The 25,098-nt window shown below is 41.9% G+C and overlaps 1 protein-coding gene across 1 annotated transcript in view; it reads left to right on the top strand.

Moving 5' to 3' along the window:
• Nucleotides 1–25,098, top strand: part of SUMF1 (sulfatase modifying factor 1) — a 118,261-nt gene that overhangs the window by 81,311 nt on the left and 11,852 nt on the right. Inside the window, exon 10 of the mRNA XM_036739658.1 lies at nucleotides 19,430–19,489. Coding sequence (XP_036595553.1) covers nucleotides 19,430–19,489 — 60 coding nt within the window. The remainder of the gene's footprint in view (nucleotides 1–19,429; nucleotides 19,490–25,098) is intronic.

The raw sequence follows: 25,098 nt of genomic DNA on the forward strand, positions 1-25,098 counted from the left end.
GGCCTGGGACCAGTTCATGTTTTTCTTGGAGGTTTCTGTTGTAGGCTCTTTGACTTTATTAATTTCTTCTGTCTGTATGTTTTGGTCTTCTTTGTCAGCAAAGAAAGAATGCAAAGTCTGAGACTGAATCTTGGTGCATTTTCGCTGCCTGGCCATATTCCCAGCCAACTAACTTGACCTTTGAGTTTTTCAGTGGGGTATGACTGCTTGTAGACTACAGAGTTCTATGTTCCACGTTTGGGGGGGAGGTGCCAGCTCTGCCACACCAGCACTCCTCCTTCCCCAAGAACCCCCAACCCGAACTGGGCTTAGATCTTCAGCAGGCTGTGCACCCCTGCTCTGATCCGCCACTTAATTCCTCCCACCAGGTGGGCCTGGAGCCGGAAGCAGCAACAGCTGTAGCTGCCCCACCTCCGCTGCCCCAGGGGCTGGAAGCCGAACCTCGAACTCCTTCCACTCCCTCAGCTTTTCCCACTAACCTTCTCCGAAGTCTTTGGTGTTTGTGGGTTGAGAAGTCTCGTAACTGCCACAGCTACCAGGGCCCGCTCCACCCGGCTCCTGGTCTGGTTGATCCACGCCCTGCGGCTGGGCTCTGCTGCACTCCGTTCCCAGCTCCCAGCTCCGAGCTCCGTGTGGGATAGACCTCACCCAGAGACCATCCAGGCTGTCCTGGGCTGGAGCCCTGCTTCCCTCTGCTGTTTTGTGGGTTCTGCCGTTCTAGAATTGGTTCAGAGCCATTTTTTATAGGTTTTTGGAGGGACTCCGTACGGAGCTCACGCTATTCCCTGCTAACCAGCCGCCATCTTGGCTCCACCCCGAGATATGACTTTCTATTGCTTCTAGCTCTTGCCTATCTTTTTTTTTCCATCTTGTTGTCACCTAGCTGCCTCTAATTCAGGTTGGAAAAGAAAGCAGAACCTGCTATTAAAGAAAGAACATGTTCCAAGTGATTGAGAGCAGTCAGGGAACTTGACAATTACAAAATGTTGTCCAGCGCTGTTAGAGTTAGGAGGAGAAGCAGCAGCAGCAGCAGCAGCAGTATTTACATAGCACCTACGGTGTGCTAGCTGCTGTGCTGAGCGCTTCACAAATATTATCTCATTTGATCCTCACAACCCTGGGAGTGCTATCATTAACCCCATTTAACAGATGAGGAAGCTGAGACAGACGGCGATTAAGTGATTTGCCCAGGCTCACACAACTAGCAAATGTCTGAGGCTTTTTTTGAACCTAGTACTTTCTGATTCTAGGAGTTCAAATCTGGCCTCAGTTTGTAAATATTTGTAAAGTGCTTTGCAAATCTTAATGTGCTACATAAATGCTAGCTATTATTACTCTAACTTCTGATTCATGCTGAAAAATCAACCTAAAATTCACAGTGAACATTTGGCTTTATTTTTGCAAGTCTAGTTTTTCCTTTCCTTCATGAGCCTGGTGTTCAGAGAATTTCTATTGTATAACTTGCTGGTGGAGGGGAGGGTTAGTGAGTGACTTGCAAATTATTCTCCTTAAGTCGGTTTGTTCAATATAAAGATTTTTATTAGCTGTTTCAGAGTTTATAGCTGCAGAGGGAAAGAACTGCCATATGCTGCATGGTTTGGGTCCTTTTAGAAACAGAAGACCAGCAAAATGCATTGGGACAACAGGTGGGATATTAAATTGAAGACTGAATAATTTACCTCTAATACAACTAGAGCTCATTTATTTAGTGTGTTATGCTTGTACGTGTGACATCATGTGTGACTTTTATATACTTGTGATTTATTTCTTTAGTGTCAATATTGTTCTCTCCCCCCACCCCAATTTATAGATCCCTGAACTGAGATTCAAAGAGGTTCCATTTCTTTTCAAGGTTGTACAGCTGGAGTCAGGACCAGAATTCATGCCTCATGAGTTTTTCCCCACAACACTATTTTGCCAGCTTTCTCACTGTGGTTATTAGTTATCTTGATTGGCATTGTATCTTGGTTAATAACAGACTGGTAAGTAAGTGGGGAACCAGGAAATCAGTAGGTTGTGAATCCCTAGTTTTGCTTTTTTAAAAACAAAATTAGTAATATCCTTTGTTTTTATAGCACTTTTATTTGTACATATACATCTTTCTCCCTGATCCAAAAAGCTATTCATTGAGACAAAGAATTTAAAAGAAAGGAGAAAAAAGCAATTCACAAAACTAACCAACATGTTGCCTGCGTCTGATGATACGTGCAATGCTTCACCCTACTTCTATAAGGAAAGGAAGGAGTTACATTTTCTCCTTTACTTTGTGACCAAGCTTGATCATCATAATTAGTATTCATTTATGTTTTGTTGATTTGTCCATTTACATCATTGAAGTCTATATATGAATATATATGGTCACACATGTAAATATGTATATGCACACATATGTATAAACATACATATAATGTATGTATACACGTGCATATGTTTAATTTTTCTGGTTCTACCTGCTTCACTTTGCATCAGTTCGTGTAAGTCTTCCCTTATTCCTGTATTCTTCATATTGTTTCTTACAGAGCAGTATTATACCATTTGTACACCACAAGTAGTTTAACCATCCCCAGTTGATACACACTTACCTGTTTCTAGATATTTGCTTCTACAAAATTGTTGCTGTCAATATCTTGAGACTTTTTCTATTGTTGACCTCCTTGGAGTGTGTGTCTAGCAGTGGGATCTCTGGGTCAAAGGATATGGCCATTCCTCATAATATTCTTAGCCTAATTCCAAATTGTTTTCCGAAATGGTGGGACTGAATCACGGCTCTGCCAACAGTGAATTAGTGTGTCCCAGGTTTATTTCTAGAATGCACTGAGATCTTGTGTAAACAGCTTATCCCTTCTTTGCTTCAGTGCCTTGTCTATGAAACCAGTCACTAGGGTGCAACAAACTAGGCAGCTGCTCCAGGCCTGTGCTTCTGTGGAGACCAGGCAGCAATCGGGCAGGGCAGACAGCCCTGCCAGCTGGTGCTAAAAAGGCAGGAGGGGTTCACAAATATACATTGGGCCTGCTTGCTTGGAAAGACCCTACCCCCTCATATCTTCTGAACTCCCATTATAGCCCTCAGGCTTCACATTGACCTTTGGTGACAGCTGAACAGCAGCATTAAGAGCCTCCTATGTGTAAGACATCTCCTTTTCCATTTTAGGGTTGTTCTTGGTGATCATTTTACCTGAGTAAAAATGTGCTTTGGGGTGGATATTAGGACAGATTTCTGTCAGGTCCAGGCCTCTAGGTTGTAATTGGGAAGAATAAAAACAAAACAGCCTGGGCTTTTCTAATCCTATTTCACGGTTGGCCTCCTTTTCCTAAAGAGAAGACTTTTTGATCAGTCTGTTCCATGCAACTTTCATTCTTTCTTTCCTTTCTCTTTCACTGTTAGACATGTAGATGATACTAGAAGGCACAGGACCAATTTGAAATGTGTGTAAAGCTCTTCTTTCTTTTAAAGTGCTAGACACTTTTCTGTCATGCCCTCATTAGCAGTGCTGTTGGGGAGTGTGACTTTGCCCAGGACTACACAGTCATTTGCAGAACTAGGTCTAGAACCCATGTTTCTAGATGTTGAGAGGTTGGCGGCATTGACTAGGCCCTATCTTTGGAAATGAGAGACCCAAATGACCATTTGCGCCAACATAGTAGAATTTTACAGTGTGCTGCACACATCAAAACAGCACTTTAAAGAAAAGTTATAATGATAAATAATGATTTAGGAGATGTGATCTCTTATGTCTCATTGTAGTTTCTCCCTAATATATGTATTGAATTGCCTGTGAAGTTTGATATAAAGTGGGCTTTAAGATCATGGAAGGTCATCGCTAGAGTTCTTTAGTGTCACTGTTTTGTTCTTTCCCTTTCTTTACTCAGTTAAACTATTTTCAGCACTATTGATTTAATAAATTGAACCTTGAAGCAATCATCCAATGCAGTGGTAAATAAAACGGTAATATAATACTACTTTAAGTGTCGATTGAGCATTTTTTGTGAACTTTCATAATGTTATCTCCTGTTCTTCTCCCTTCCTTATAATATAAAATAAAATCATTGGAGAAGGTCATTTTATTGACAGGAAAATTGAAACATGGCTCTGTTAGGTCTTTTTTCTTTACTAGATTAGCCCAGTTATTAGATATTTTATCCTTTACAGCGCCACTGGGATTGAATAGACATATGCTATGAAATTTGGGGAACTGTATTGAGACAGGTAGTTGTTCAGCCAGATGAGAATAGTAAAATATTCCATGAAATGCATATGCATATATATCTAACACATCCATCCATCCTGATTGAGATTCATTATTCAAAAAATATTTCTCAGGTGCCTTCTTTGTGCAAAGCACTGGGCTACATCTGGAAAGAGGTACAAAAATGATTAAGACACAGGCCTGCACCTTCTAGTGGAGGGAGGAAGGGGACTATTCCCAAATAGACTTTAGCTAAATAAACACTTGTATGTTAGACTGTCATCATATAAGAAGGAGGAGCGTATAGAATGTCATCAGCCATGTGTGTGACTGGAAAAAACAAGGGTTGGTCATGTAATGAGCTCAAGGAATGAACCATGGACGTTTAGTTTGCATCATTAACCATGTACTGTCAGGAAATCAGAACATTACAAATCACCTCCCACCCACCTCCACCTCACCCCTGCCCAAGAAGATTTATGAGAGGAGGTGGACGGTGGACCAGAGTCACACAGGAGAAAAAAGCAAGGATGGACTGAAATTTGTTTCATCAGAGAGAGAATTCACATGGATGATCAAGGATCCATGAAGAAAGTGATCGAAAGTGCTTTTTGAACTAAGGAAAGATTACTTGTGATGGTAGCATGGAAGGAGGGGCATAAATGACGTGTTCAGTGATCTCTTAGTCAGCAAAGCTTATGAATTCATTGTTTATATAGGTGGCTTTATTTAAAACACCTCTTTAGTGATACAGAAATGAACACAGTCCATCTGGTAGCTTGTAGCTACAAATATTTCTTCTTTTCACGGGTCCTATCTCGATGCTCGGGGAAGGAGGTACACAAAAGCTGGTCTTTATCGTGATGGATAATGTATCTGCTGTGTACATTATATGAGCCCTTGACGATACAAATAACAGGAAATGACATGTAGCCCTTTGAATTTTGCAAAGCCTTTACATGTGATCTCACTGGATCCTCATAACAGTCCCTCAAGGTAGCTATTGTTATTATCCACATTTTAACAACTGAGGAAACTGAGAAGAGCGTTTAAGTGACTCACCTAGGGTTCCACAACTAGTTAAGTGCCTTAGGCAGGATTCAAATTCAGTTCTTCCTGACTCCAAGTCTGATGCTTTATCTACTATACCACCTAGAAAATGTCTCAACGACAAAAATGAAACAGACTCTATCCTTTAAGAACTTACTTTCTACTCTATTCAGGGAAAAATACTTAGGAACAGCAAATGTATCATTTAGCTTCCTGGCCTTGGTTTTTATTCCCAGCACCTCTCTACTATCAGACACGGGAACCACAGGATATATTGAATAACTTGCCATTTGAGGGTTTTTTTTTTTTAAAAAAAGTTTCACTAAAGATGCAGTTTGGTAAAAGCTTATTGCTTCAGCCTTCTGTAACTTGCTAATGGATAGGAATTGCAGAATGTGGAGACTGTAAACCTCAAAAAATAAGACTAAATGAAATCTTAGGTAAAACTAAATTCTAGCTATGATTTCCTTACCAGGCCATCATAATTCCTCCCTCATTTCCCCCATTCCAGCCCAGCTTGCAGCCATTTCTAGAGTATGTAACCTTCATTATTTTGTGACATAGAAATCATGGGCTTGTAAAAATCCCCGAAGCCCGTGTAATCAATAAGCTGGAACTCTTGGTGAGATTCTGCTTATTGTTATGGTTTAGAATAGGGCTGTACTCAAGATACAGCTATGATGCAAACAGTGATTACTGTCTATTTTCAAACTAATCTACCTCAGTTTGGAGCCCTAGGTCCATTTTTCTTTTGAGAGTAAGTTTGCAGGGCAGTGCTTTGAATTATAGAAACATGCTGCATTGTTTGAAATTCCATTTAGAAAGAAAATCACTATCATTTGTAGGAAATGGGAAGTGATTCACTTTGTTAAAGGATTCCAGTGTGTGTTCTCTTAATAGCTTCTTCCTACATTACAGTGTGTATTGAATAAAATAGACCAGTTATTAGCAGCCAGGTGTGACACAGGCTTATGTTGTTTGAAAACAAACAAACCCCAACTAAGCTGCCAACTATTGGCTTAGTCATTGCAGACAACTCTTCACCTGAGGTTGACTTTTGCATTTCTTCCATTAACAGAAATATTGCTTTGATCCGTTCCTTGGGCTTTGTCTGAAAGCAGGCTTTTTCTTCCTCTCACTTGGGTTCTCAGGGTCACTATGTATTGGATGATGACCAGGAGAAGAGATCTAAAACAATTAAATACTCAGAGGGCTTGAGTTGAAACAACCTGAGTTAAAATTCTGCCCAGAAACACACTTGATATGTGACCTTGGCTGGGCAAGTCATTTAAACCTCTTAGCTTCAGGTTCCTCAAATGTAAAATGTGGTGGTTGGCCTCAGTGGCTGGTACGGTCCCTTCTGGCTCTGCATCTTTGATCCCGTGATAGTCCCTGTTCATATTCACCTAAGGACCCTCCAGCTGTAGTACATCTGGACGTCTTGCTGCCTTCTCCTTGTTTCCCCCATATCTTGGGTGAGAGTAGCTTAACACTCCTTCTTCAGACTTTCTCAGCATCATCACCAGGTCTCTCCTTCCCTCTGTTCATAGAAGCTCCTCTGTCTTCTAACTAAGGGTGATCTGCTTCCCAGAGCCCTTGAGTCCATTTTGTTTCAGTGTCCTCTAGGACTTGGGCTAGGTGTCATCTCTCTGTTGTCCAGCTCTGGTCTTCTCCCTTGACTCCTTTTGATGGGTATGTATGTAGGTGTGGAATTCAAACACGTTTGTAAACAAATGAAATAAGCCTTTGCAAAAGGCTTGAGAGAAAAGCAGACTTTTTTCCCTCTTTTTTGCTTTAGGGGGAAAAATTGGGTTTGGGGCTGGATTTATGATTTGTTAGGTTAGCTCTGAGGAAAGACTTCTTAGAAGAGTAGACAAGCGTTTTCTTTGTACTTGTAGGGTTTTAGAAGTTGCCTGGGGGGCACTAAGGCTTGCTCAGCGTTATTTGGTTAGAATGGGTCAGATGTGGGACTCCAACCTAGATCTCCTGGCTTCTAGGCTGGCTCTCCATCCCTTATATAGTAGATAGGGCATTGGACTTGGAGGGAAAACCTGCGTTTAAGTTCTGCCTCAGACACTTAGCTTTGTGAGCCTAGGTGAGTCACTTAATGTCTCTCATCTGTAAAACTAACACAAGAGCACCTAGTTCACAGGGCTGGGGGTGAAGTCCAAATGAGGTACACATGTAGGTGCTTTGCAGTACAAGCTCATTGTTATTCCATGCTTATTCTCTTAGGGAAAAGAAATATGCTTAGGAAAAGGCAGTAATTGTGTTTCCTCAGAAGTTAAAGAATGTGTTTGTTTTTAAACTGTTGCTCACAGTTGTATTTTGGGATTCATCAGTTTTCTGTGGTGTACAAATGAACTACAGGTGGGTTTGTCAGCTATGAATTTCAGGGAGGAGATGAGGGGTCTTAAGTGGGGGATTTTATTGACTATGTGGAAAACACAGGGCAGCCAGAAGCCAGTGGAACCAGCGTTGGATCGTAAAGACTTTAGAATGCCTGACATTGGAGGGAAATGCTGTGCTTTGGGGTATGTCAAGATGTGTTGTCCATAGGGAAAGGATGAGCCACCTGCCATCTCATTGTGAAGAGAGAAGGCAGATTAATGGTTCTTGGGACAGCAGCTCTCTTGTTCGCTTAGCAGGAGTGAAATCAGGAATGTGGAAGAAATGCTGTTTTCTTTTTACTAAGAAGGTAGCTCCATGCTGGGATGGGCTGGTTTTAAAGAGAGATTCTTGTTTGGGTTGGAAATGGTTCTCATGTTACTCTAGCATTCTTCCAGAATTCAGAAACCCCTTCCTGAGGCAACCACAGGAGCCACTGAGTGGTTTCACTGGCATAGTGAAAGGGGCACCCCTTCCCCTGTATTTTTCCTTCTCTTCAGTCCTGTCGGTATGTTCTCTAACCAGAAATGAGATCTGCTTTTTTCCCCCTCCTATTCTGAGCTAGCAGCTGGGTCTTCTTGCCTTGTGGCCACGATGGGCTCCATCATTTCCTGGAGCTGTATTTGCTCCCCCTTTATCTTCAAGAACAGACGGCTTTTCTTCCTGTTTCAAAACTTGAGCCTTCTGCTCTTCCCATGAATTCCTGGCTCCAGTCTGAGGGGATACCTCTAGCTCCTTCTTGGAGAAGAGCTGATGAACAGGTGCTAAGCTCCAGGCTTAATTAGGTTTAGTTAACCAGCTTCCCTTTCCTCCTCCCAGATTATCTTTTGATAGCTCAGTATTACCCCTCACCCAGAAAGTGGCTTTCCAGAACTTTTACAATGGCAAAAATACTTTAAACAGACAGTAATAGCAGTTTCTACAACCTCCTCCCCCACTGCCCAGTAAGAGAAAGATCTCCTTCTCCCTCATTTCTTCCTCTTCTTGTCTCCCTCCCCTTTCTTCCTCTCTCTTCTTCCTCCTTCCCTTTCCTCATTTTTAACAAGGTGCTGCTATGAAACCACAGCAAAATTGTTGTTTTTGCTTTCCCTGAATACTTCAGCTGTAGAGACTATACCTGTGGGGGATTTGTATGATCTGACAAGTTGAAGGCTTGGCCAGCCTTTGGCTGCATGTCCCAGTATGCCTTTACTCTCATCTGGGCAGAGATTATGGTGGGGCCTGGAGTGACCTTTCAGACTTTTTTATTTCCCTGCACCTTTTAAAGACAAAGCCCAGTTTGGTATACTTAAGGTGGTTTGAGGTTTGTTTGGTTTTGCTTGTGGCATTTTAGTGCCTTGGGAAAGACATTCTGAACTTTCTCTACAGGTCTGTTTGAAGTTTCTCTAAATAGATTTCAGAGTAATTATCGCTGTGTGCTGAACTTGGGTTGAGTAGCCCCCTGTCTGAAGATTAGAAAAGCTGTATTTAAAACATTTTTCACATGTTCCCAAGATTGCTAGGTTTTCTGAGAAATGTTAGAAAGTGAGGTCTGTTTGTTTTGGTGAAATTGAAATAACAAACTTTGGTCTTTCCCAAAGGTGGCTGTGGAATAGTAGACCACAGCTTGGGGGACAGGCGGGCAGAAACAACTAAAGCTTCTCAAGGAGAAAGTCACTCCCTGATTCCTGCAGTTCCTGGAATGAATTGAAAATCCCTCTGATGGCAACATTATCAATTTCAGGATAGTCCTAGGTGGAAGATCATCTTTATGTTCTCTTACACCAGCTTCCCTGGCTATTTTGACGTGTCCAAGCTGCTCTGATCTATCTGCATCGTTAGACACTTGACTCACAGATGTTGGAAGCACTTAACTTTATGCCCTGGTACTGTGCTATAAATGCCAGTGATACAGAGAAAGGCCAGAAACAGTCCAGTAGGTATGTACAAGATATATGGGACCCAATCTGCATAGTTGTGTGATTTCTTCTGGTTTCTAGTGATATGTGAATAGAAGTAAAGGGAGCAGATGGTGAGCGCAATACAGGATTGGGGTTTGGTTAGGCACCATTGCCAGTACTTTGAGGGACATGGGAGTAGCGGATAGTGTGGATTACAGCTGGTTCAAGAGGTCTATAAGGAAGAGAGGAGAGTGTAGCCACTGCAGGGATGATGGTCTGGGAGAGAACTGAAGGGTAGGAAAGACACTTTGAACTTTCACTACTGGTCAGTTTGAAGTTCTCTAAATATGTTTCATTTAAATTCAAATAATTATTGCTGTGTACTGAACTTGCCTTGAGTAGGCTCCACCTGTCCCCCAAAGCTGTATTTAAAACAGTTTCCCAAGGGGTTTATAGGGAAGATAGTGCAGGAGCGATGGCCTGGAAAAACCTGGAGCATGGAGAGAATGGAAATCAGAACAAGAACAAAGAATAGGGTTAGGAGTTGTAAGGCATAATAATTAGATAAAGGAATTTTAGAGTGGGTGATGGCAGGGCCAAGTATGACCTTCTCCGTGTGTGGCTGAGATGGAGTGGAGGAGTAGGTTATGGGAAGTGAGCGGATTGAAGAACTGGGAATTGGGAACATTGATTATTTGAGGAAACATCAGTATATACTGATATATGCTGAGATACGGATGTTGAAGTCCTCTAGTATGAAGGCAGGAGTGAAATGGAAAGAAAGACTGTGAGCCAGGCATTGAATTCTTTGAGGAAGGAAAGACAATGACTTGGGGGTTGAGAAAGATAGGTTACCAGGATCTGGACCGAATGATAAATTTGAATAGACTCTTGTTCCCTGGCTTGAGGCCTAGAACTGGAGATGGCTCTTGGGTAGTGTCAAAATCTTGAAGAATAATAGGGCTGCGTAGGGTCTGGGTGTTTCACAGTTAAGGTGATGTTTCACAAGGACATTGCTTTGCTTTGAGGGATATTCTTTGAGAAACTAGGACAGATGGTCACTGTGATGTTGGAATTCAGAGGCTGTAAGCCATCTGGCCTCTGTGGGCAGGTGAGGCCTTCAGGGAAATTGAGTTGTCAAGGGATTGTTGTTTCTTGTTTTCTAAGAGACCATCTTGTGAGATGGTGACTGAGTCCCTTGGGTTAATTAATGGGGTTTGAAGATACAAGGTGAGGAAGAATGAGAAAGAAAGAAAGGTTGAGTATGCCTCCAGGCCTGGTGTCAGTCTGTTGCTTCTGAGAGAATACAAACCTGGAATGGGGGCTGCTTGGTTTTCTTTATTTCTTGGAATTTGCAGTGCACGTGAAAACAACTTTATTCTTGAGACCAACCCCTGACCCCACTTCTCAAATGAATGCTGGGTTTTGTTTGTTTGTTTTGTTTTTTAAAGTGTAGATTCAATTTGTTGCTCCCCTTCCACTTACTGGGTAGTGGTTCTGTTGGGCTCAAAGGAAAAACAAGGGGAGAAGGTTCATGTTTCCAAACTCAGCAGGGGGTTCTACCAGAATCCTTGGCAGGTTGCAAGGACCCAGAACACTAGGGAGTACCGCTGGAACCAAATGGATTTCTTTCTAAAGCTGATGGTGGCTTTGAACAGAAGTCATTGTATAAAAAAAAAGTTGTTGGTGGTGGTGGTAATTCTTTTTCAGAGCTCAAAACTCTTTGTTTAATGTTCTAATGTGCCCCTCCTAAAATGTAGTTTCTAGAGCTGAATACAGAGCTCCAGGTATGATCTGACCCTGGCAAAATACAGTGGAACTTCAAGCCTTAGCTCAGCAGCTGCCCAATCGGGAAGGCCTTCTTCAGTCTCTGCAGTTGTTACCATTCATCCTCAGACTGTGTCTCTGTCTATGTCTGTTCATTGCTCAGTTACAGTCAACTTTCTTAAGGGCAAAGATGATTCTATTTTTTTCTGTGTTCCCAGTACTTAGTGTAGAGTCTAGCAATTAGAAGATACTAAGGAAATCTTTATTAAGATGGATTGATCAACAACCTTGTCTGTGTCCTTTTTTTCCCTTTTTTTTTTAACTCTAGCAGACTGACTAATTATGGTTACATATGGAAAGGGAATATTCAGAGCATGTAGGCAGCAGTATTGCTAAGTGTTTGAGTTACATCTGAGTGCAGCATAAAGATTCACAGCTGTTTCCTTCTTGTTTTGTGTGACTTGAAAAGCCCCAGTGTTCTGTGTTTTCCTTTACTTGAACTTTCTGGGTGAAGTGGTGGATGCATAGGCAGAAAGATAAAGTAGTTAATGGAATGCATGATAGACAAGTACAGATGTACTGTGTTCATACATCCTGCAGAAACAGCCTTCCTAGTGATAGTCAGGCAGCCTTGACAGCGATTTGCCTGCCCTTTCCTTTGCACACATGAGCTGAGACTTTTCCCCTTCAATTATATTTCTTTTCTGTTTTTCAGCAAAATGACCAGTTAGACATTTGTAATTACTCGCCTGTCATAGTGTTGCAAAGGAAATGGCTTTATTTATAAAGTCCTGTGGACCATTAGACATTAAAATGTATGTATGTATGTGCATATATATGTATGATATATGTGTATGCATACAGGATGTTCCAAAAGTTTTAGTATAGTTTTACATCATTAAAGCTTTTTACATACACACATGCATATATAAGCTTTAATAATATGTATTACTGTGGTCCCATTGGGATAGAAATGTTCATGGTAGAATTCATATCTATTAATTGACATTTTTGTTGAATTCAAAGTTCAACTGATGTTCTGTCTCTCTCCTTCTCTTCACTGTCAAATTTCCAGAAAAAGTAACCCCCACTTAGGGCTTCTACTTCTTCATCACCCCCTCATTTTTCAGCTCCCTCGAAGCCTGGCTTCTGCTTCCACCATTCTGGTCAAACTTCTTTCCGAAGGCCACCAGTGATCTCCTGCCTAATGGAGATATCAAAGGATCCCAGAGGGCATCTGGCGTGACTTGCCCCAAACACACAAGTGGTACACGCTCAATCACTCAGCTGCAAGGCTCTGTCCTTGGCTCGCTTCTCTTCTTTGTCTGTTTGCTCACCTTGATGTCTCATCTTTGCCTTTGACTGCAGTTTATTCTTTCACCAAATCTGTGTCTCTAAGCCTTGACCCTGAACTTCAGTCTATTATTTCAGATGGGCATCTCCACTTGGATGTCTCACAACACTTTGAACTTAGCATATCATATACCGAAGTCATCACTCCTCTCTCCAGACCTACTCCTCCTGATCTCCCTATTTCTGTTCGTGGCACCACCATTCCGTGGCTTAAAACATAGGAGTCACTCTTGACTGCTCTCTCCCTTCTCTCTTATTTAATCATTTGCCAAGTCCTGTCAGTTTTACCTCTGACCCACCTCTTGAGCCATCCCCTTTCCACTCACATAGTCACCACCTTAGTTCACCTTAGAGTTCCCTCTCCCCAGAACTCTCCTACTCACTTTCTAGTCAGTCACCCTGCTCTATCTGGCCATGCCATTCATTCTCCTGCCCCAAACCCCTCAGTGGCTCCCTCTTGGTTATAGTGTAAAATACAAACTTTGTAGCCTGGTAATCAAGGCTTCCCACATTTTGACCACCTGGTAGGTGCTTAAGAAATGTTTGTCTGTGTGGGGGACTTGTAAATCTACATTTTTGACTCTGACTTCTCTATTGAATTCCAGTATTTAGTTTCTAACGCTTATACCCTACTGGACATCTCCAACTAGATGTCCCACCAGTCACCAGTCAGTCAACAAACATTTATTAAACACCTATTCTGGTCAAGTGCTGGGGATAGAAAGAAAATGAAAACACAGCCTTTGCTCTCAGGGAGCTCCCAGTCTAATAGGGGAGACAACATGCAAACCAGGTACAAACAAACTATAGACAGAGTAGATTGGAGATAATCAACAGAGGGAAGGCAGCAGCATTGAGGGAGATCAAGGAGGCTTCTTATAGAAGGTGGAATTTTAACTGCAACTTGAAGAAAGCCAGGGAAGCCAGAAGACCAATACAAGGAGGGCGAGCATTCTGGGCATGGGAGATGGGCACTGAAAATGCCCAGATGGGGAGATACCAAGGGGTGTCCAGTTCATGGAACAGCATGGAGGCTGTTGTCACTGGATCACAGATTATCATGGAGGGGAGTAAGATATAAGAATACTGAAAAGGTCTGACAGGGCCAAAGTCCTGAGAAGGACTTTGAATGCCAAGCAGAGGACCTTATCTTTGATCCTGGAAGTGATAGAGAGCCACTGGAGTTTATTGAGCAGGAGGGTGACATGGTCAGACTTAGGCAGTGGGAAGATTAGTCTGAAAGCTCAGTGGAGGACGGACTGGACCAGTGCCTCAAAATCAGAATGTCCAAAAGTGGATTCATTATGTTCCTCTAAACCCTGTTCTCCTACTTTCTCTGTTTCTATTTATGGTATCAGAAATTGCTTTTCTCATGTGAGAAAATATGTCATCATCTTTGACTCTCTCCCCCGACAACATGATCAATTTGTCAAGTCCTGGCAATTTTACCTCTTTAAATAAGTCTCAACGATTTCCTCCTTTTCATTCTTTCTCATAACTCACACTTGCAGAGTGTTTTCCTCCCTAGAACCCTGTGAGGTTGGTAGAGGAGGTGCTTTCATCCCATTTTGCAGACAAGTAAACTGAAGCTTCTGAAGGCTAAGTGACTTCTTCATGTTCGCATTGCTGGTAGCTGTTCCTGCCCAGTGTTCTTTTCTTTTTTTTTAAATTTTTAAAAATTTAATATATTTAGTTTTCAGCATTGATTTTCACAAGAGTTTGAATTACAAATTTTCTCCCCATTTCTACCCTCCCCGCCACTCCAAGATGGCGTATATTCTGGTTGCCCTGTTCCCCAGTCAGCCCTCCCTTCTGTCACCCCACTCCCCTCCCATCCCCTTTTCCCTTCCTTTCTTGTAGGGCAAGATAAATTTCTACGCCCCATTGCCTGTGTATCTTATTTTCTAGTTGCATGCAAAAACTTTTTTTTTTTGTTTTTGAACATCTGTTTTTAAAACTTTGAGTTCCAAATTCTTTCCCCTCTTCCCTTCTCACCCACCCTCCCTAAGAAGTCAAGCAGTTCAACGTAGGCCACATACGTATCTTTACGTATAACCCTTCCACAATACTCATGTTGTGAAAGACTCACTATATTTTGCTCCTTCCTAACCTATCCCCCTTTATTGAATTTTCTCCCTTGACCCTGCCCCCTTTCTAAAGTGTTGTTTTTGATTACCTCCTCCCCCATCTGCCCTCCCTTCCATCATCCCCCCTTTTTTTATCTTCTTTTTCCTCCTTTTTTTCCTGTGGGGTAAGTTACCCAAATGAGTATGTATGGTATTCCCTCCTCAGGTCAAATCTGATGAGAGCAAGATTCACTCATTCCCCCTCACCTGACTTCTCTTTCCTTCCTACAGAACTGCTTTTTCTTGCCACTTTTATGCAAGATAATTTACCCCATTCTATCTCTCCCTATCTCCCTCTCTCAATATGTTCCTCTCTCATCCCTTAATTTGATTTTATTTCTTTTAGATATCTTCCCTTCATCTTCAGCTCATCCTGTGCCTGCTCTCTCTCTCTCTCTACATATATATACACACATATATACATATATACACACACACATTCATACACACTCACATATACATACATATACATATATGTATATATATATATATATATATTCCCTTCAGCTACCCTAATATTGAGGTCTCATGAATCATACACATCATCTTTCCATGTAGGAATGTAAACAAAACAGTTCAACTTTAGTAAGTCCCTTGCAATTTCCGTTTCTTGATTACCTTTTCATGCTTCTCTTGATTCTTGTGTTTGAAAGTCAAATTTTCTATTCAGCTCTGGTCTTTTCACTGAGAAAGCTTGAAAGTCCTCTATTTTATTGGAAGTCCATCTTTTGCCTTGGAGCATGATACTCAGTTTTGCTGGGTAGGTGATTCTTGGTTTTAATCCTAGCTCCATTGACCTCCGGAATATCATATTCCAAGCCCTTCAATCTCTTAATGTAGAAGCTGCTAGATCTTGGTTTATTCTGATTGTGTTTCCACAATACTCAAATTGTTTCTTTCTGGCTGCTTGCAGTATTTTCTTGTTGATCTGGGAGCTCTGGAATTTGGCAACAATATTCCTAGGAGATTTCTTTTTGGGATCTATTTGAGGAGGTGATCAGTGGATTCTTTCAATTTCTATTTTGCCCTGTGGCTCTAGAATATCAGGGCAGTTCTCCTTGATAATTTCTTGAACGATGATATCTAGGCTCTTTTTTTTGATCATGGCTTTCAGGTAGTCCAATAATTTTTAAATTCTCTCTCCTGGAACTATTTTCTAGGTCAGTGGTTTTTCCAATGAGATATTTCACATTGTCTTCCATTTTTTCATTCCTTTGCTTCTATTTTATAATATCTTGATTTCTCATCAAGTCACTATCTTCCACTTGCTCCAATCTAAATTTTAAGGTAGTATTTTCTTCAGTGGTCTTTTGGACCTCCTTTTCCATTTGGGTAATTCTGCCTTTCAAGGCATTCTTCTCCTCATTGGCTTTTCGGAGCTCTTTTGCCATTTGAGTTAGTCTATTTTTTAAGGTGTTGTTTTCTTCAGTATATTTTTCAGTATTTTTGGGGGTTTCCTTTAGCAAGTCATTGACTTGTTTTTCATGGTTTTCTCACATCCTTCTCATTTCTCTTCCCAGTTTTTCCTCTACTTCTCTAACTTGCTTTTCCAAATCCTTTTTGAGCTCTTCCATGGCCTGAGACCAGTTCATGTTTTTCTTGGAGACTTTTGTTGTAGGCTCTTTGACTTTGTTGACTTCTTCTGGCTGTACGTTTTGGTCTTCTTTGTCACCAAAGAAAGATTCCAAAGTCTGAGACTGAATCTGTGTGCCTTTTCGCTGCCTGGCCATGTTCCCAGCTAACTAACTTGACCCTTGAATTTTTCAGCGGGGTATGACTGCTTATAGAATAAAGAGAACTATGTTCCAAGCTTGGGGGGATGCGCCAGCTCTGCCACACCAGCACTCCTCCTTCCTCAAGAACCCCCCAACCCCGACTGGACTTAGATCTTCAGCAGGCTCTTCACTCCTGCTGTGATCCGCCACTTAATTCCTCCCACCAGGTGGGCCTAGGGCAGGAAGCAACTGCAGCTGTAGTTCTTTAGCTGCCCCACCTCCACTGCCCCCGGGGCGGTGGCCGAACCATGAACTCCTTCCACTCCTGCAGCTTTTCCCACTAACCTTCTCCGTTGTCTTTGATGTTTGTGGGTTGAGAAGTCTGGTAACTGCTGCAGCTCACTGATTCAGGGCGCTAGGGCATGCTCCGCCTGGCTCCTGGTCTGGTTGGTCCCTGCCGCCCACGCTGGACTCTGCTCCGCTCCAGTCTACTCCCAGCTCCATTTGCAAAAGACCTCACTCAGCAACCATCCAGGCTGTCCTGGGCTGGAGCCCTGCTTCCCTCTGCTATTTTGCAGGTTCTGCAGTTCTAGAATTGGTTCCAAGCCATTTTTTATAGTTTTTTGGAGGGACTTGGCAGGGAGCTCACGCTAGTCCCTGCTTTCCAGCTGCCATCTTGGCTCAGCCCCCCCCCCCTCCCCCCCATACCCCAAGTGTTCTTTTCACTATACTCCACTACCACCATCCCAGTTCAAGCTTCCATTACCATTCATTTAGACTGTTATGGTAGCTTCTGGCTAGTCTCCTCACTTCCCTTGTCCAACCTGTCCCATCTACCGCTACTCAATTTAGTTTCCCTGATGCCAAGACTGTGCCTTAGCTAAAATCTCTCCTTCCATTTGACTTTATTTGTATCCTTTTGAAGGACTTATTTGGTATTCTAGCTGCTTTTATAGATGTCCTTTCCATAACTAGTTTATATGCTCCTTGAGTACAAGGAGTGTGTATCTTAATTAGGACAGTGACTTACACATAGTTAATGTTCATTAAACATGTGTTTAATTGCATCACATTTAATGTACTCGGCTTTGAGTAAGTGTTGTGATGGAGCTAAGAGGTTATCAATGAGTTTATTGCCACTTCATTGCTGAGGGATTAGAATTATGAACCTTACCCTGGCGATTCTGGTGAAGTGTTTATAACACATCAGGTATGTTAAGGAGACGCCTGCTCAGTTATTTTTAAAAAATTCCCTCCCTGTGAGCGTCTTGTATTTGTCTCACCAGTGGGAGACCTGAGGCACAAGGAATTTGTCCAGAACTAAGAAACAGCTCAGCATTAATGCTTAATTTTTATAATTGAGCCTTTGAGGATTTACAGGATTCAATTTGTGATCTTTGATGAAATTCTATTAGTAGCAGCATTAAGTGGTGAAGAAAGATTAAAAAAAAAAACTGGGCCTCACCTGCCATAGGGAGTATGTTATTGCTTGGCATGGGGCAGTTCCCCAGGAGCTGGAAAGGTTTCTGACAGGAATGCGTCTTTACCTAAGTAGATCAGCACAGATTTTCCTAAACCTTTTCCGCCGGATTGAAGTTTTCAGAGTCAGTGACAGCTGTGCCTAGAATAGATGTTGTTTGTTCCATCTTTGACTCTTCTAACTCCCTGACAGTATGTGATGGACAAGAGAAGGGACTGTTTCCTAGGGGGAATCCAGGTATCTCTTGCTTCTAGTAAACAAATGGGCAGCTCTGTGATTCTTTTTGTCATCTCTGGACAAAGATTAGAAAGCGATTGTCCATCTGCTTCCCACTCACCCCACAGGGAGCTTGTATGAGCCATCTCTGCTCTGTAGACTGCTTTGCCCTTGGCTCCCCAAGTGTGACAATCTCATGTTAGCGGGTAAGCTTCTGGGATGTCCACATTCAGGGCCTGGCGATGAAGGCACGGTTAGCCCATGCCCACCCTTCCTAGAAGGAGCAGGCCGGCAGATTCTGGTCTGGCCCAGAAGTATCCAGTATGAGATCTGAAGATCTTCTCAGGCAGCTCATCTGTAGTATACCCCTGTGTGCTGAGCACATACAAGGGGGCTTGATAAATAGTCCTTGACCTCTCGGAGCTTATAGTTTAGATAGATGAAGAGACAAGACATTCATACATGAGATGTTAAATAACAACCCTGGATGACAGTACAAGGCCCTTAGTCTTTCACTTCCTTCACTCCTTAATACTCGGGATACTGAGGCTTCATCTAAGATTGTGTTATATTTAATGTCTGGAAGAGTTGATGAGGTCACTGTACCTTCGCACAGACTGCCCCCCATGCCAGAATTCACCCACTCTTCACTTCTACCACTTTGAATCCCGACTTTCTTTCAAAATTCAGCTCAAGGGCTACTTTCTATGTGTGACCTTTCTCTACCCTCCCCTCCCCACCCCCCACCACGTGCTAGTTAGTGCCTCTGCCTGCCCAACAATTACCTTGGGGTGTGTGTGTGTGTGTGTGTGTGTGTGTGTGGGGAGCGACTGTTTAATTTTTGTTTTTGTGTCCTTGGTGACTTGGGAGTGCCTAATGTATATAGATACTTAATATATATTTGCTGATTAAGTTATTGGTTGATATAAAGTGACCAGCCTATGATTAAGTGTTACAGTACTGATAGAGAAATTTAGAGACAGGGTGGGTAGGCTGGAGCAATCATGAAAGGTTTCATAAAGGAAATGGTCACTAGGTTGGGCTATTACAAGATTAATAGGACTTGGGTAGGAGGAGAATAGGAAACGGTGACCAGGTTCTGGGGGCAGAGAGAAGGAGGATCAGGAATAGCCTGAGCAAAAGTTCCATGTGAATGATATGCTTCAGGGAAACAGAAATGGATGGTTGGGCTGGAGTGGCCTCTCTTCACTTGACAATGGGCAGTCTTGTTTTCTGGCCTGACATCTTGTCCTCTCTCCATCTACAGAAAGGGCCCCAGTCTGGGAGTGACCGAGTGAAGAAAGGAGGATCGTACATGTGCCATAAGGTAAAAGTCACTTGGGAAAATGCATGTATTTCATGCCAGGTTTGTGGAGTCACCAGGGCAGACTCCCATATAGGAACAATAGCCCAACCTTAGCTCTTCTGCTGCTCACCCAAACTGCACTGGCTCTGTTGCAGCTAGGAGGATGTGATGATGTGAAAGTCGAGGCCATGAATGGCCTGGGGAGGTCCTGAGAACCTGATAAAGAGGAATGCCGAAGATAAATAGTACAGAATATTGCCTGTTTGAATGCCAGATACTATTTCTCCTATGTTCATTTTATTTGGAGACAGTCCTGTTTCTGAGACTCATTGTAAATGATGTATACATTGCTAACAGTTTATGTCCTCCAGGGATTACTACCTGAATGACCTTGAGACCTCTAGCCCCCTTTCATCTGCAAAAAAAAAGAATTGTAATGTTTAGATTGCCTCCCTTCTAGGGCTATTGTGAAGAAAGTGCTTTGCAAATCTTAAAGCTCTCTATAAACGTGGGCTATTACTAGTATGTCTACTACTTCTACTACTACTGCTGCCAGTACCACCACTAGTACTGTTACTACTACTACTGCTACCAGCACCACCATCACTACTACTGCCCCTGCCACCATCAGCTTCACCACCACTACCACTACCACCATTATCACTGCTACTGCTACCACCACTACCATTACTACTACCATCACCATGATCATTACTACTACCACCACCCCTACTCCCACCCCCACCCCCACTACTACTACTACTACTACTACTACTACTACTACTACTACCACTACTACCACCACCACCACCACCACTACCACCACTACCACCACCACCCCAAAAGTTATGGTTGGTTTCCCTGAATAGGATCAGTAGACTATTTTTGTTTACTAGCTTCTAGAGACTCCACTGAAATCTTTGGGATTAAACTGAGAATTAAGCTGAGAATTTAACAAAAAAAGACAGGTGGAAGACTTTGGAAACTCTCATTAGCTTAACTTTTAAAAGAATTCTAGGTATAAAATGTGTGCCTTGTAAAACCTACATGATTTGTGGTAGATTTTTATTTGCACTTTGGTTTTTTGCTTTGCTTTTTTTTTTTGCCCTGTCAATGACAGGACTACTCTTTTGCAGGAATAACTTGTGGCTCATGTGCCATAAGCAGAAGGAATTTGGAACATGGCTTGACCTGAAGTGAAGTAATGCTAGCCCACATTTAGTGCTTCACTGTTTGCAAAAGTGGTTTTTTCACAGCAACACTTGTAGGTAAATAATGCAGGTATTATTCCCCTTGCTGTGTAGATGAGGATAATGAAGCACAGTGAAGGTAAGTGACTTGAACAGTCACAGAGCTGTTTTTTGGCAGATCTATGACTCCAGTCCAGTGCTTTTTTCATTCTACTATAGGGTCTCTCCCTGTTTTTCCCTCTCAGCTGTGTATTTTTAATGACCCAGGCCCTTCTCTTCTTTGTGCAAAGATGGGGCTCTTTGCAAATGGTGATTTTGAGATGCTTCTTTTATTAATTCACTTAGTTCAGATGATCCAAGACTCATGAGAGATCTGGGATGGCTCACATTAGGGAGAGACATTTGTGATGGGTGTGAGTTCAGTAGAAAAGAAGATAAGCCTAATTTCTTTAAATTGTCTACAGAAATTTCTTTCCATTTTATTTCCATATATAGGCTTGGTGCTTATGCATGGAGGAATACTGTAAATCTTTAAGTTCTGGAAGTGTTCACTGGGTCACAGGCTTAGAGTTCAAAAGGATCTTATAAGTTACTCAGTTTAGATTTCTTATTTTTTAGATGAAGAAAGTAAGATCCAGAATAGGAAAATTATCACACATTGAGCTTTCTAACCTATTCTTTTGGCTCCAAGTCTAGCACTCTTTCCATTGTTCCATACTGTGTCATAATAAAACCTTGGTGATCCATGGCTCCGGATCCCTCAAATCTCAGAGCTTATACAGATAGGGTCAGACCCACCCTGAATGTTCGCTTTTTCCTTTGCCTCCACCCTAGAGTTTATTCCAAGGAAATCTCCAAAATAAAACTTTTAGTTAGAGTTCTGTCTAGGTTTCCCAAATGTGGATAAAAGGAGAGGCCAGCTGTCACACAAGCACTCTAGGAACTAAAGGCATCTCAAATAGGACAGCCTTTAATAAGCTGCACAGAAAGTGCAGAAGATGCAGAGGGCTCACAAGAGCCAGTTAACAAATACAGAAAGTACTTAAGTAACTCAGAAGGCCCCTCAGGAGGTAACAAAACTTAAAGTCAACCTTGGGCCAACTCTTTGACATTTTGGTAAGTTCCTCTTTGTTACAGGATCTTACATATTTTTCCCCCAAGACTCAATAGTCATATGCTGTGATTTAGATTCCCACCAAAAGGTAAATGTACTTTGGAGGCTGTTGAATAAGTAATTCCCTCCCCATTTACTCATTTGGGTGGAAGTTTATAGAATATGTCATTGAGTTATTTCTCTATTTGTATGATGGGGCAGCAGCCAACAAACTTTATGATGAACATCCATTGTTGTGATTTTGAATCATAAAACCATTTCCCCAAATCCTATCCACATATGATTTTCTCCTTTCCCTCCCTCCCTTACAAAGTTCTTTATTGCCTTTGGATTCCTCAACTAGAAGCTAGTGTACATATGTACTTAGACTGATTTGGTGGGGATCCAGATGGGTTTCTGTGAAATATGCCTTACAGGAGGAACAAAGGATGAACTTGACCTTTCCCTGGGCAAGGTATGCTCTTTGAAAGAGTGTGAATTCACTTTCTTCTCTAGAATTTATGAAGAAGTGCTTAGCGAAATAATTGAATTGGAGAAGCAATGAGGAACAAAGAGTTGACACTATCTTGATATGGAAGTTCATTAGAGTTGGCCCTAGGCCTCAACCTTTAAAATGGTCAGGAGTTCTCACTAGAAAAAGAAATATTGGGATGAAAGCAAAAAAATAATCCCTTTCCCCCAAAGAGAGAGATACACTAGGAAGAAAAGCCAACACTTTCCCATGGAGTGCCACTTGGGGTGAAGAAAGAGACAGACCTGCAGAAACAGACTCATCTATAGGGGAGAGACACAGATCCATTAATCCACCAGGAGCAGAAGCACTGAGTCAGGACATCCAGGAGCACCCACTGTCTTTGTCAGATCCTCATTTTAATCCCAAAGATTTCACTGGAGTCTCCAGAAGCAGAAAACAAACAGAATCTACTTGTCCCATTCAGGAGAAGTCAATCATGACTTATGTAGTAGTAGTAGTAGTAGTAGTAGTAGTGGTAGCAGTGGTGGTGGTGGTGGTGGTGGTAGTAATAGTGGGTAGTGGTAGTTCCTTGGCGACAGATCTGCAAATCCATCTGGTCGTCTAGGAGGGGAGACAGTGCTTGAAAGAGAAGCTACTTGGATATATTCTTTAAGTGGTACTGAGAGTCAGGTGAACTTTGTAGGACCCATTTCAAGAGTTATCTATGACTATTTATGGGCTCAGCTGTACTTTGAATCTCCTTTCAGGTTAAATAAAACTTGTCCTCTGTTCAACCTGCCCATCTCTGTTGCCCGTTGTTTGACCATCATTTGATTCTTCAGAGGTCCATAGTCCGCAGATGATACCACTTACAACATCAGTGGAAGAATGTTATCATCTTATTATATTAAAAAGGTGGACCTTTGCTTTGAGTAGAAACTTAGTATCTTTGAAAGTACTGGGAAGTTTCTAAAGGCAATCCAGCCAGCTTTTCCCTCCCAGCTCAGTTCTCTGCCTAGTTCATTGGCTCAGACTAATGTCTGGACAAGACACACACAGTAATGGAAAAATTGTAAAGTTTGTCTGTCTAGCTGCATTGCCATTGTTCTTTGGCTTGGGTGTTCTGATGTCAATAAGCCAAATTCTTTTGAGTGATTATTGAGCTCATTCAGCAGGTTCTGTAATGTTCTGGGGCATGATCAGTCAATACAATGTCATCCACTAACAGGGGTATCTGGAATACCTCACCATCCCTAGAGACTGTCTCTTCCTCTTCCATTTGGCTTTGTAAATAACTCATCCAGATGAACAGTCATTGATAAAGACATGGGAGAGTAAGCTTGTTGTCTTCCCTGGGCCCTGCAATTGTTAAAGTTCTCTGTTTCCTTAAAACGTTGTAAATTTACTTCTATGCTTACAAATTATATCACCCAAGAGAACATAAACTCCTTTAGGGAAAGAATTTTTTTTTTATCTTTGTATCCACAGCATGTAGGACAGTACCTGGCACATGGTAGGCACTTAATGTTTGTAGAATTGAACTGGGTAAATCTGTGATGCCGTTTAACTCTTGTGTCAGTAAGCATAAATTCGCTCTTGCATCACATGCTATTTTCTGACATATTTCTATACTGTGTTGTCCAGTCAAAGGATGCAGATTTACAAGGAGCCAAGAGTGTGTGTCTTATTCTGTTCTCGTCCTAAAAATTACTCCATCATGGGGGCCTTTTTCATAAAAATGAAGCCATCTGTATATTGTTCTGTCTGACTTCTGAGCCCTGCCTTTGGTAGATCATGCTCATCATTAGATTGCTTCCATCGCTGAGATCACATTTTCAGCACCAATATCTGGCTCAGGTGAAATCAATGTCACATGGTAATTAACTATTTTGATTAAATTTATGCTGGAATGAATTTCCTTTTTCATGATTAATAAAGTGACCTAGTTTTAAGGTACCCAAAGACCTCTCATCCTAAAGAATCATTTCTTGTGCTAAAAGTGGATATTAAAAAAAAACAACCAAACCCACATACACGCATAAGCTTACAATGGGAACATTCAGAATTAGGCCGTGTAACTGTTTAATTACTTGATCCATTAGTTGCCAAAGATTAGAATTTCAAGTGAACCACTTATCTCTAGAAAATGAATTTATGGTATCATTTGCCAGAGTTGGGTTAGGAGGGCAGGGGGAAGGAAGGATACTAATTCTCTTGTGATAACTGACAAGAATTATTGGCAAGATTTCTTCCCTCATTTATAAATTGAGTTCATGATCTTTTAGGTTAAAGCAAAAACCGAAGAGAGGGGAAGAGAGAAGTTTTAGCAACTGATCTGATCCCATGTAGGATCAGTCATTGAAATGCCTTCTGTAGCCCTGGGCTGGTTATCCCTGCCCTGGCCACACCACATCTGGAGCATCGTGTTTGGCTCCAGCAGCTGCATTTCATGAAGAACATGGATAATGGAGCATGTTCAGAGGAGAACAGTCAGGATGTTAGGGGTCTTGACTCCATGTTGTGCAAGGATCACTTGAAGAAGCAGGAGAAGTTTAGATTGGTGAAATGAAGACTGGGGTGGGGGTGGGGGGAGTAGGGATGACTGTATTCAAGTTGTACATTTGAAAGACTGTCACATGGAAGAGGAAGTACACTTGTTTTGTTTGGCCCCAAAGGGCAGAATTAGGAATAATGCAATTGCAAAGAGGTAAATTAAATCCTGACTTCAGTAATATTCCCGAAGTGGGCTGGGCCACATCAGCAAGAAGTGGGTTTCCTCTGTTGGAAATCTTTTAGCAGAAGCCAGACAGTTGTTTTCTGGGTTTATTATGGTGGGATTCTTTTTGGAGGTATACATTGGACTAGATGGATG

Source organism: Trichosurus vulpecula, chromosome 9 (genome assembly GCF_011100635.1).
Source record: "Trichosurus vulpecula isolate mTriVul1 chromosome 9, mTriVul1.pri, whole genome shotgun sequence".
In the NCBI taxonomy this organism is placed as follows: domain Eukaryota; kingdom Metazoa; phylum Chordata; class Mammalia; order Diprotodontia; family Phalangeridae; genus Trichosurus; species Trichosurus vulpecula.